The 13566-nt window shown below is 38.4% G+C and overlaps 1 protein-coding gene across 4 annotated transcripts in view; it reads right to left on the bottom strand.

The window, feature by feature from the left end:
• foxp4 (forkhead box P4) overlaps positions 1 to 13566 on the bottom strand; it is a 123596-nt gene that overhangs the window by 3177 nt on the left and 106853 nt on the right. For all 4 annotated transcript variants that reach the window (XM_084395287.1, XM_084395288.1, XM_084395289.1 and 1 more), the window contains 6 exons: positions 13045 to 13128; positions 10041 to 10242; positions 9859 to 9935; positions 9484 to 9585; positions 3923 to 4044; positions 2374 to 2440 (listed from right to left, as the gene is read on the bottom strand). In XM_084395287.1, coding sequence (XP_084251413.1) covers positions 2374 to 2440; positions 3923 to 4044; positions 9484 to 9585; positions 9859 to 9935; positions 10041 to 10242; positions 13045 to 13128 — 654 coding nt within the window. The remainder of the gene's footprint in view (positions 1 to 2373; positions 2441 to 3922; positions 4045 to 9483; positions 9586 to 9858; positions 9936 to 10040; positions 10243 to 13044; positions 13129 to 13566) is intronic.

The raw sequence follows: 13566 nt of genomic DNA, 5'->3' as shown, positions 1-13566 counted from the left end.
GAGAAATCTGGTGGCAGTGGAGCAGCAGGTTAGTTTGTGTGACCACTAGGGGTCTCCTCGCCTCCATGCAACAGGCCCGATTGAAACACCGACACACCGACTCGCGCTCCTGTTACACATGTGCTCAAACGAAAACACCTCTAAAACTCTTTAGGACATGAGATATGTTATAGTGTATTATACAATTTAAAAAATCTTACATTTTCAACTTTTTGCTTAAACTCTTTTTTTAAGGGAAACATTTATTTTCCCTTAAAGTGGGGTCCAAAAGTCTGAAAACTTTAGTGAAAATGCTTAATATTTTTTAAATTAAGTAATATTGCCAAATATAATTATATATAATAATGTAATTTTTCATTACAAATTACATTATCAGCATAATAATTTGAGTGATAAATTAATTAATAATAATAATAATAATAATAATAATAATTAAAATAATCTGAAACATCTTCATTTTACATAATAGCATTCATTACATTATCTTTTGGATTACTTTTTAGTAGTTATTTTTTTAATGTTATTTTTACTTCCGTAAAAAAAAAAAAAAAAAAAACTACCCCAGATATACATATACTCCTGGTTTTGAAGGTATAAATCTATAAACTGCTATAAAAAAAAGTACAAAAAAAATTATATATATCTATATCTATATATATATATATCTATATATATATATATATATATATATATATATAAAAAAGTTCCAAGTCAGAAGTAATGTTAAAAGTAAAAATCAATGTAAGTAAATGTTACATTCATATTACTACATACAAATCTACATAACCAACTATGCATATGGATATTTTAATACATGAGGAAAAGCGGAACGGAAAACGGTTCTGGTTGGTTTCCTTCGTCTCCATGCAGTCACTTCTGAACTGAAAATTCTGTGGTGTTCGTGCCAATCCAAACTGTCGTGACTGCCGAAAATATGCCGTCGAGAGAAAGAGAGAGAGAGGGCGAAATGAAAGAGTTTGAGGGAAATTCATTCTGATTCTGTTGAGACTGGGTGGTGGCGAGAAAGATGATCAGGGTCACGCAAGGTTTAGCTGATGTGAACTAAATAAAGGCTAATTTCCCCCCCCTTTAAACTATAATTAACAGGGAGCCACCAACAATTTTTTAAGAAAGTGGCAAAAACAGACAGATTTAATAGGTAAACATGCTTAACGCCTGTTTAATGAGATGACCAGGCTGAGTCACTTTTAAACGGACGATTTTAGGCGAGATTGTGCTTAGAATACCAGACTAAAACACACAACACACTCGAGGAATTACAAACGGAAAACGGAGAGCCACAGTTCTCTCACACTCTGGAAGGGCGTTGTTGTGCACACTGTGTGTCTGCTCTTTTGTTAAAGGCTAGTTTATGTGCGGCCTTTTCAGGATGAGCAGTTCCATTTCCATAGAGATGGCCTGTGGGGTCAGAGCGGGACAAACTGGGCCAGGGCGGTGGAAGTGTGTTTGTGTGTGTGTTGGCCCGTGATTAGCTGGGCTGTTTGTTTGTCAGCCGCTGACACTGCTTGTCCTGTGAGGAGATGGATGGGCACAGACCTGACAGAGCGCCACACACGCTCACACACCCAGACCAGGACGCAAGCACAAAAAGGCTAACCTCCCAGATCCATCTCTGTCTCGTCACACAGTGTTCTTGGGAAAAACACACAGCTAGGCTCTGAAAGCTCAGAACAGGAGTCGCGGAGACAGGAGTCGCGAGTTTCAGATGGATTTTCTAGGACAGACACTAATTTTATGCTGTGACCTTCATTGACAAATATTTGACGCTATAAATCACATATGGCTGGCTGGGAGCGCGTGTGCGATGGAGGGAGGAGAACGGAGGAGGTTTGGGAGAAGCAGCTAATTAGAAGAGGAAATTGTTATCAGTGCCCTTGTGCGCTTCATCTGGCCTGATCTGTTCAGGATTCCCACACTTTCCGAGGAATGAATTATCCAGGATTTTTTCATTTGTATAAAATCACTTCATGTAACGAAACCTTTAGACTAATTCGTTGAAAAGAAAGATTCACTCATTTCAGATCTCACCATGGCAAATTGTACTCTACCCAAGGCATATTTTAGACCTCTAGAAAAATGTATATTCATATTTAGAAACAACTCAGAGGGTTAAAGACTGAACTGGTTTGACAAATTAAACGACTTAAAAGATCGATTCTCTCACAAGTCAGACAATCAAACGTTTCAAGTGCAATATTTCAATCAACAAAAATTTGGGAGAATAGAGTAACTAGAAAAAAATATATAAATCATATTCATTTCCCCATCATTTTCAATAACAACCAGTGTGTGTGGATGAATGTATAAGGTTTGTATGTTGATTTGATGTACTGAAAAACCACACGCGCTTACCTGATAGCTGGCATTAAGGGAGCCAAATCCCAGCCCAGAAATCATATTCTTCACAAGAGTGGGACTTCTGAGAAGGAGAAGAAGAAAGATTAAGTACACGTGTGGATTACGAGCTGACCAACGTCTGTTAAAAAAGCTCCTAAACCCATGAAAAAGGCTGAGGCACTATTCTATTTACACAAGATAAATAGAAAAGTTAAACAATAGAGACTAACACATGCATTCTGACACAGCATAAACTGCACACACACACTACTGTTTGTTCGCTTGTGTGTCTGTGCGCTACAGGGCTGAAATCTGGCGGGCAGGCCGTCGGCTGGGTAATTTGCCGTCGTCTCTCTGGCAGAGCTTGAGACGGCGTGTAACATCTGTTTGTACAAATGCAAGCAGGCACGCTTTTCTGCTGTGCATCTGCTCACAATGTACCCTAAACAGTGTAGACACAGACGGGAAAAACACACAGGCACACCAACACACACGCATGCACTTCCAAACACAAGCAGGCGAGGCACAAAAGAGACCTTTGTGCTTTTGACTAGAGAGTCAGTAATAGGGTAATGATGGGAAGCCCATTAGGGTAATCATACATGCCAATAACGATTACAGCCCCACTTACAGAGCAGACCTACAAGCTCACGCTTTAGCTACAGGAATAAAGCCTGTTTTTGGGACTTCCTCTCAATAAATAGTCTACACTTAAAGAGTGCTCTTTTAATCCAGTGTTTCACAGGTTATTGTGACTTGTATGACTTCGTACAGGCTCCTATTTCAGTCTGTAAAGCTACAGAAATTCTGAGCAGGCGTTCTTAAGCGAGCCATGAGTGGCAGCACGACTATTTGATATCAATGAAATCAATGATGTCATTGGTCACTCACTTCAAACCTGACTCAACTTGCCGGAAGATGCCATATTTGATTTAAGAACTACAGCGGAGCAGAGTTTTTAGTGAACGGTGAATATATTTCAGTTTGTTTGCTAAAAAACTACACGGTATGTAATTTTACTACGGTTCTGGGAAGTAAAAACTATAAATTGCCATATATTACACATTATATTTTAGATAAATAATCTTAATTTGATTTTTTTTATCAGTAATGTACATTAGGGTGTGATAGATTTTATGTTATTTAGTTATTAATGTTTATTATTGCATTATTTTAGTGTCATGTTTGTTACCCTGATTGATACCCATCTATAATGAGTATTGACCGTGTTTTATGGATACGATTCAAGTAGAAGTATATTAACATGAAATACATGGTTATAAGTTATAAAATATACCGTGCTCTCGTAATACAGGAAATAATATGGTATTTTTATAGATTCAGAAGACTTTGAATATAGTGCATGAGTCAAATATAGATAACTTTTATGGTCCTTTTATGATAATTTTGGAGCTTGACAAAACCAGTCCCCATTCACTTGTATTAAATGCCCTGGAAATTCGTAAAAGGCCATAGTAGTTTGTAACAACACAAGAGTGATAAACAATGACAGAATTTTCACTGTTGGGTGAACTATCCCCTTTTCCCATGTGAGTCTACGTACCCGGTCATCTTTGGTGGTCTCCTCTTTTGGTATTCCACTTCGTCCACGGTCCAGACAGCACCCTTGACGTTCTCGACCCGCACAAAGCACTTGTGCAGACTCAGGTTATGGCGCACAGCATTCTAGGTGACGGCGACGGGACATACAGAGAAGACAAGAGAGCAAAAAGTAGTAGTTAGTTTCCCGTTCCAGCCATGATTCTACACCATAGGTATCTTAAGCAGAATCGCGACCGCGTCGCTGTCATTGCTGAAAATGCAATTATAGCGAGGCCTGATATAAACAGCCTTTAATAATGGCATAAATCTTATACCTGCTTTCTAATTAAAAGAGCGCACGTGATGATGAGCACAAAAGATTGTACGGCTCAGACGGGGACATGTCGACTGAGCGTATCTCTCCATCTCGAACCCCGTTCCCCCGCCCGCACCATCTCACAGACACACACAACCAATTAAGTGCACATTCTACCAAGGGGAAGTGACAATGTGGTGCCACACCATCATAACAGTGGGAGTTTGAAAAAAACCTCCATCTTTGAACGCAAAAAAAATAAGAAACGATGCGCCCTATCCCCCCACCACCATCAGCAAACCCACCCCCTGCTTTTTTTATTTTAAATTTCACTAATCAGCCACTATCTAGAATAACACCCCCAAGGGAGGTCCCTTCCTTTTCATCTGCTATTTGTAGTTTGTTCATGCCCAATTTCATTACCAATTTTAATTCGTGTATAATTAAATCCTGTGTATTTTTTCCGACGCACTCTTTTTTTCCCCCCGAATCCATGAGGGAGGGACTGCTGATGCCGGAATCACTCCTAACCATAATTACAAGTGCCATAATCAGGCGAGGCCTCCCTTCTTTGAATAAATTTCCCCGCGCAGGAGCGATGATGCTTAGTTTTGCAAATGAGTATGACCCCAATTTCAGCCTGCCACCTCACCGATTTTATTTGCATTCCCATCCGTGATGAAAGACTAATTCTCCCAGTTAAAACATTAGCAGCAATTTAAAGGGGGTCAGCCTCTGCAGACATAAACAAAATGCCCGCCTGGCTGTGTGTGTGTGTGTGTGAGAGTGAGAGCGCATGAGTGACTGGAGGGGTGGTGGCTATATTAGAAAGATGGCACGCGTGATGCGTATGTCAAACGGGTCTCTGTTATTTTGGTGACTGTGCCCACATGAAGAGGAGCGACACTATGGTCACTATTTCACCATCTCAGCCAAGAAATGAACAGCGACAGTGGCGTACAGTACATACTGTATAGCTTAAAATGGGATTTGCAATGCATTTTACTTTCATTCCAGAGTGAAACATGATATTCAGATTTTGCAATATTGATAAAAAAATACTTTTTTGAAAAGAATCACTCATTGGACCAGGAATGTGTATTAAGAAAGCAAATCTCAGACACAGGGGGCTTAAAAACTACACAGTCTACCAGGGACACCAAGGCCATAGACACTTGTAGCCTCATACAAAAGGAAGTACAAGCGTACCAGCAAAATTAAATATGTCGTGCAGACATCAGGAAAAATCCTCCACTGAGAGAGAAAAATAAAGAAAAATAAAAATCAGACTTTAATATTCTTTACAAGAATAAGGCACAGAGAAATGATCAGTGTGGGATACAAATATTTCCCACTTCAAATACATGATCATTTTTAAACTAAACTCTGAAATTCAGAAAAGTAATGGGGAAATGAATGGAAGACTGAGAATACTATAATATATCCACATCTACTGTATATCTACAGTATAGTATTATACTGTATATACACTACCATTCAAAAGTTTAGTGACAGTAAAGATATTTATAATGTTACAAAATATTACTATGTGAAATAAATGCTATTCTTTGGACTTTCCATTCATTAAAAAAATTGTATATTAAATAATAGTAAAAACAAAAAAATATATTTTACAGTTTCCACAAAAAAATATTAAGCAGCACAACAATGTTCAACATTTATAATATAATAAAATGCTTCTTGAGCACCAAATTAGAATGATTTCTGAATTATCATGTGACACTGAGGACTGGAGTAATGATGCTGAAAATTCAGCTTTGCCATCACAAGAATAAATTATATTAAATTAGAAAACAGCTACTTCAAATTGTAATAATATTTCACAGTATTACTGTTTTTACTGTATTTTTGATCAAATAAGTGCAGCCTCAGTGAGCATAAGAGACTTCTTTCATATATATATATATATATACATACATGCATACATACATATATATACACACACACATACAGCTTCATATATTCAGTTTTCATCAAAATTAATTTGTTTTTGCTAATACAGCAAGGAGAGTTTGTAGAAAAATGTTTATAGTAACAGTAAAAGTTAGCATCAGCCCTTCATTGTTCAAGTCATTTTACACAAACAGCAGCAGTTTTGTAGAATGACCCAGCTGGTGTCCATCTTGTGAATAAGAGCTGCCCTCTAACTGATCAATGACTTCCCCCTACTCTCCGGACCTGACTTTTCATGAAATATAGATGGCCATTAAGAGCACCGGAGAACATGTATCTCCATTTCTATATTTAATACCGGGCCAAATGACTAGCAAGAGAGGAAGACGAGTGAGAATGTGCAGTTATTAAAATAAAAGAGAAAGAGAGCGAGAGAGAGAGAGCGAGCGAGAGAGAAAAGGTACAGTAGGAGGTGGAGGAGGAAAAGTAGACGGATCCATTAATTGTTAAATTTCATAAAAGTGAAATGAGTTGTTAAAGATATTCCTGCCCCTTTCACCTCCTTCCCCTCAACTCTCACTGGCTAAGCTCACTAACTGCTCATGGGTGCCGCTGCGGTTCAAGACTATTAGCTCGCTGTTCTGTCTCTGTGCCCTCAGCTGCCTTGGGTCCCTCTCTAACCTCACCTTCTCCGTTTCTCTCCCTACTTCCTCCCCTCCAGAGGTTCAGGCACACAAATGAGCCTTGGGCCAGTGTTGTCTGAATGTGGGGCAGCACCTCCTAAGCCCAGGCTCCAGGCTGTAGGCCACGTGAATGGCTAATGAGGAGACAGACTGACAGGAAGACATCTACTCTACGCAGTGTCCGTTTTCCTCTCTTCGGCCTGACAGCACCTTGCCAAGCTCCTAGTCCACAGGGGGATAGGGGTGGATGGGAGGTGCTGGGAAAGGAGGGATGTATTAGCACATCTTTCTGAGGGGCGAACAAATGGTTAAGCAGGGTGATGAGGAGATGGCCAGCTAAATGGGACGGTTACATGGTCGGCCCAGGCCTTTAATGACCGGTCTGCTTTTCACTTTGGAGAGAGAGAGAGAGAGAGAGAGAGAGAGAGAGAGAGAGAGAGAGAGAGAGAGAGAGAGAGAGAGAGAGAGAGAGAGAGAGAGAGAGAGAGAGAGAGAGAGAGAGAGAGAGAGAGAGAGAGAGAATTCAACATTAGAAAGAGTTTTTATTGTTATAATTATTATTATTATTATTTAAGTTCCATAAAGGTAAGTTTAGGTACGTTAAACATATTAATAATGTGCAAGTAAAATTATTTGTTACAGTGTATTATACATTTAAGTACTAATTAACTACATGTACATACTATAGTTAGGGGTAGGATTAGGATTTGGTTGAGAGTTAGTTGCATGTAATTATGCATAATTTACTGTTATTACTATGGTAAGTACATGTAACATATGTAACGTAACAAGGACACTGTAAAATAAAGTGTTACCTAAAACACTATTATTATTATTAATAATAAATATTATTATTACAATTTCATAAAGGTATGCTTAGATAAAATGTTAATTGAGTTATTATAATTCATATTAATACATGTAATAATAATAATAATAATAATAATTATTATTATTATTACGTGTTCATAAAGGTATGCTTAGATTAAAAAAATGGTTGTTACCATATTATTATTATTATTATTATTATTATTATTATTAATAATATACGATTTTTTGTTTTTTGAAGTTTAGGAAGGTTAAATATATGGTTACTGAATAAGAGTTCCTATTAATATTATTATTATAATAATCATTAACATTTCATAAAAGCAAATTTACATAAGTTAAACATGGTTATTGAATAAAAGTTATAATAATAATAATAATAATAATAATAATAACAACAAATATTATAATAATAGAATCTCTTATTCAATAACCATGTGTAACCATCTAAATTATGACATTTTTAAAAATATCAAATTATTATTTTATTTTTTTATCATTTTATATTTCACTTTAATACATTTTTTCTATTTGGCTTACATTTTTGTCTTAATTTGTACAGCACTTTGGTTCAACTTTTGTTGTTTAAATTTGCTTCACGAAGTTTGTCCAGACCAATGAGGCAGATAAATGAAAAAAAAAAAAAAATAGAGTTCACTTTATAATATTAAGAGATTAAAATAGGCAGACTCAACAACCATTCATGCATTCATTGATGCCTAGTATCGGCTCTGCCCTCCACGGGTGGCATGAAAGCGAGCGTTGTGTGATTAAAGCAGCTGATTGGACATCAAAGCTTGGGGTGGAGCACACACACAGGTGGAGGGAGAAGTATGATAGCAGCTGGTTCACAGGGGAGAGCTGCGCTCCTGTAGCGGGCTCCAGTGGACTGTAGCATGTCAGAGCTGGTCAGGAGATGTGGAGCTGATACACAACTGGCTGCGGACCAGCAGGGCGCATGCTAATCAACTAGCCCAAATTAAACGGTCTGATAAGAGTTGCAATGCTACGTGCCCATAGACTGATAATACAGAAACTGTGTTGGCATATGCATATACATAGAAACAGCAGGCAGCCATTGGCTATGCAAAGACTGATTGAATTTCCAGTTTTTCAGGGAGTCTTTTGCCTCTTTTTAGTGAAGTTTAGCACAGAGTGCAAAGGAAATGAGGTCGAATGGACTTGAACTTCCTGCTCCCACCTACCAAACACCAGTAGGCAGGCCGACGCCACACAACACAATCAAAACAATGAGGAGAGCACATCAGGACACCAAAAAAGAAAAGAAAAGAAAAACAGATCTGGGAATGGCCGGCTCATAACATGGCTGTCTGGGTGATGCCAGGCGTCATTAATAACCTCACTGTTATTGGAGCTCTACAGAAGGCCGTATCTCTGTTGTACCCGCTGTATCCATTGGCACGGAGGGAGGATTTATTGTTGTTTGGGTCATGTTGAACAAAGGATTGTGTCCGTTGCTCTGTTTTTATGTCTGTGAGTCATTGCCAGGAGGTAAGCATAGGCAAAGCAAGCTCTTCTAAACATTGACCGCTATAGACTGATGGTTCCTTAAGATTTAGGTATAAAGGCCTGTTCAGATGATATATTTTAGTTCAATGGAAAAATTTGGTCAAATGTTTCAATACTTTAGAATTTTTTGGTATTAAATAAATAAATAAATCACTGCAGTACAATACTTCATGCTTAGTTTGGAAGGGTTTTGGTGCAAACCAACGCTTGTTGATTGCCGTTGTGATGAATAGGAATGCTAACATATATCTCAAAGTATTATAGACATCCATGGTGCAAAATATATCGACTTTTCATCTGATGGGACATTACCTTCCATGTTGCTGTGTTTCTCCTGAAATAGGCGAACATTCGTGTAAACCAGTTATAGATCTCGTTTAGAGTCAGCTGTCGGTCAGGGGCTTCCAGAATGGCCTGGTGAATAAAGTGAAGAGAGAACGGAAGAGAGAGAGTCAGCAGGTGTCAAGAGGTGATTCAAATGGCTGTTATTAGTGAGACATTAGCTGATGGACTGTTTCCAGACGGGCAGGCAGTGCATTATGGATAGTGCCACGCGTTTCAGCATGACTGACACCGAGCTAAGAGATGCGCATAAATCCTTAGTTACCAGCACACACCGTTGAACTCTGCTAAAGTGCACTGGAGCACAGAGCGCACAGTCCAGATCTCTACATCAGGCTGACTTACGTGTCGTATGAGGGAGGCGTAGGTGAATGGAGGCCTGACGTCAGCGTTTTTGTAGAATTCGCAATTCTGTGCAAGTTCTGTAACAGACAAAACCAGCCATGATTATTTCATATATATTGCAGTGTTGGAGAAATCGATACGTAGAGTGTGATGAGCTGTATTTGTGCGGTCGGGACACTGACCCGAAGCGATGGGGGTGCAGAACTTGTCGGAGTTGCGCCGACGGATGGGTCCGACTCCGTGCAGGCTGGAGGAGCTGATGACGGAGGGTCCCTGCCTCATGGGGGTGATGGGAGTTGCGGCAGAGGTGGGGGGATGAGGCAAGCCCTCAGGAAACCCCTCACTTTCTCTTTTTGACAGCGACATGCTAGAGGCCAGGTTCAGCTAGACGAGAAGAAACAAAATAGGAACTTTATTTACATGACAATTAGTTGTTATACTAGTAGTAGGTCATATGGTTAGCATTAGCTGGCTAGCAAATTTCTATATGAGCAGTCATTTAAACCTATAGTGTTTTTTTTTTTTTTTTTTTGCAAGCAACATATAAATAAATCATAAGATTTACAGTCTGCTACCATTCAAAAGTTTGGGGTTGGTAAGATTTTTTTAAATGTAAAAAAGTCTCTTATGCTAACCAAGACTGCATTTATCTGATCAAACATACAGTAAAATAGTAATATTGTCAAATATTATTGCAATTTTAAACAAGTGTTCTCTGTTTTAATACACTTCAAAATGTAATTTATTCCAGTGATAGCAAAGCTGAATTTCAGCAGCAATTACTCCACTTTTCAGTGTCACATGATCCTTCAGAAATCATTCTAATGATGATTTGGGGTTCAAGAAACATTTATTATTATTTTCATTGTCGAAAACAGTTGAGCAGCTTAATATGTTTGAAACCATAAAAAAAAAAAAAAAAAAATTCAGGTTTATTTTATGAATAGAAAGTTTTAAAATCATTTAAAACAGCATTTACTTGATATAGACTTTACAGTCAATGTTGATCAAACTGATGCTTCCTTGCTTATTTAAAAATACTTACAGACCCCAACGTTTGAAGAAACTAATGATATCACATGATACACACACATCATCAAAATTCACTCAAAAATAATGGAAAACCAGTCTGTTATCCAATTACAAGGACGTTGGCATGACTATTATTTATTTAATATTTTTAATGAATGTTGTAAATATTAAACTATAAATATCATAATCTATGACAATATTTGTAGAACATATGTAATTGTGTCAAATTTAACAAAATAAGCTTCTATATGTGTATTATACTGTTTAAAAGAAAATGTGCATTAAAACTTGAAAAGTGTGTTTTACTTTTGGGAAGAGTTAATACGATATTGTATTCAACATATCTGTAATGTTGTTTTAATGTTGTTGCATTTGCTTGCATTTTTTGTTTTTCAAAACAAAACAATGACAGTGCAAAAACATAAATGCCTGTCTCCCTCTATTTGGCACGGGTTAAGTCTCAGCGCAGCCTTGATTTCTAATTCGCATCATCTTCATGGAGTACAGTAATCTTCAGCGTTGCAATTACAAACCAGGAAATATAATCATTGTCAAATTGTCATTGGTCTCCCGCTGTGAGAAGCACATCCTGCGATCCATGCCAGCACATCCATGCCAAAAGCAGTTGGCACAATGACTCCATTATAAGATGATCCTGTTCACCCGGTGAAATTCAAACAAAGCACCCCGCAAATCGCGTTTCTCAGACACACGCGGGCACAAACGAGGCTCCTCGGTGACACAATGTCTGCAATTAAAGCCACACAAGAGGAACAAAACAAAGCGATACATGGTAGGAGGGGGTAAAACAACAATCTGGCAACAAACAACGCTTGCGGTTACCCGCCCTCATCGTGGCCCTGCTCTGCCCAATTAGCTTTGGCGGGCACGGAGCGCTAGGAAACAGCTTTCCCCATCGCTCAGGGAGTCTTTTTCGGGGTTGCTTGTTTTGCTCTAATTAAAACCATCATGTGCACGTGTGAACAGCGAGAGATAGAGCGAGCGAGAGGAGGGGGCGGGCGTAGCAGGGTTGAAGCTAATATGGCGAATTAAACAGTGCCAGCCCTCTTTTCTCTCTATTCTCATTGCCACAGGAGCCAACCTGGCCCATCTCCAGTAATTAGGGGAGCAAAATGGTTTAACAGGTACTTAATTAACACTGGAGCCGCGCCAGTTTGCTGTGCCAAACATCCAACGATCTTAATAGCGGTCAATGCCACACACGGGTTTGAGCTTGTGCTAAGCTCCGCCCCAATGCTCACCCTTACCACTTAATGCTAATTCTTTCTCTTGATCACACTCACAATTATCATTTTTTCATTCTCTCTCTCCCTCGTTCTCTTATAGGTCACTCGGCCCGGCCCGGTCGCTGTTTCCCATTACCGTCTAATGGCAGCTGATCCAGAGAATTTGTCTCCAAACAGGAGACGCGGCCTACTTTCGCCCTCCGCCTTCATTTATATCCCCTCAAATTAAGACACTCCACTTCTAATTGACAATTAATTTCAACATCTTCATATTTTAATAAGACTCCTCATCAATCTCAGCATGAAATATTCATTAGATTCCTAATAATTGCACAGCCAGCTGGTGGCTTGAGGGGAAATGCTTTGTGATGCCTGCGTATAAAGCAGCGATGTGAAATATCTGGTAAGTCCAGCTCAAAACACTTACTTTCTTTTACACCGTGACAAGCATCTTTAAGTACACAAACACTCTTCCAAAGTGGATCGAAGGAAAACAGGCCAGCTGTAGCTTCAACAAAGAAAACTCAATCTGTAGGAGTCCATCATTACACTTGAGTTGAAGGTGCTTAACGGCTTGCAAGGATCAAATATTTCTTCCTTTTGTAAAGTGCAAGAATAAGGTGACCAGGTATTAGTATGTATACACGTATGGGTCTGCGATGAGACTATAGAGTTTAGCTGCTCTCCAGGAACACAATCCAAGCACACACACACACACAAAAAGAATACAGCACTTCCTCCTTTCTCCAACAGAGAGCGCTCTTTAGTGCCTCACACAGTTGATTTACTGATCATACTGTGCACTGAACAGAACTTTACATGCAAAAAAATACAGAGAGAAAATCAAAAAACAGGTTATCAGAGGATGTAAGAATGAGATGGTAGAAGGTAAAGGTTATGAACTCACAGGTTGGTTGAAAGGCTTTGGCTCTGATGGACGCATATGCAGGTGGGTCATCATGGCCTGCAAACGCTCGCTCTCTTTGGCCAGCTATACAAAACACATATACACACACATTAGAAACAAGACCAAATCCATAAAGGTTTACACTTTTCCATGTGTTAATATGCAGAGACAACGATAAGTAAGCCATTTGTTCATTGATTTCTCCAAAAATGTAATGCAATCAAAACATCCAACCAGCCTGACACAGCAATTGCATTACTGATCAATACAGTATAATAAATAAGAATATAAAACAATGTAAATATTAAAAAATATTATACAATATAGGGTAATAATTAAAATATTTGCTATCCAATTTGTTTTTACATAAAATATATAAAACATTTAAAAAAATGACAATGAATAATTATTGAATGTATATAATTTAATGCTATCCTTTTATCTTCACTTTTCAATAGCATTAAAAATAAGATTTCTTAACTTTTGAATAAAACAAAATTGTCTAATTTATTTCAATTATAC

The sequence above is a fragment of the Rutilus rutilus genome (genome assembly GCF_951802725.1).
Source record: "Rutilus rutilus genome assembly, chromosome: 22".
NCBI lineage: Eukaryota > Metazoa > Chordata > Actinopteri > Cypriniformes > Leuciscidae > Rutilus > Rutilus rutilus.
Note: the sequence above shows the minus strand (reverse complement) of the source record. Positions and strands in the feature narration are given on the sequence as shown.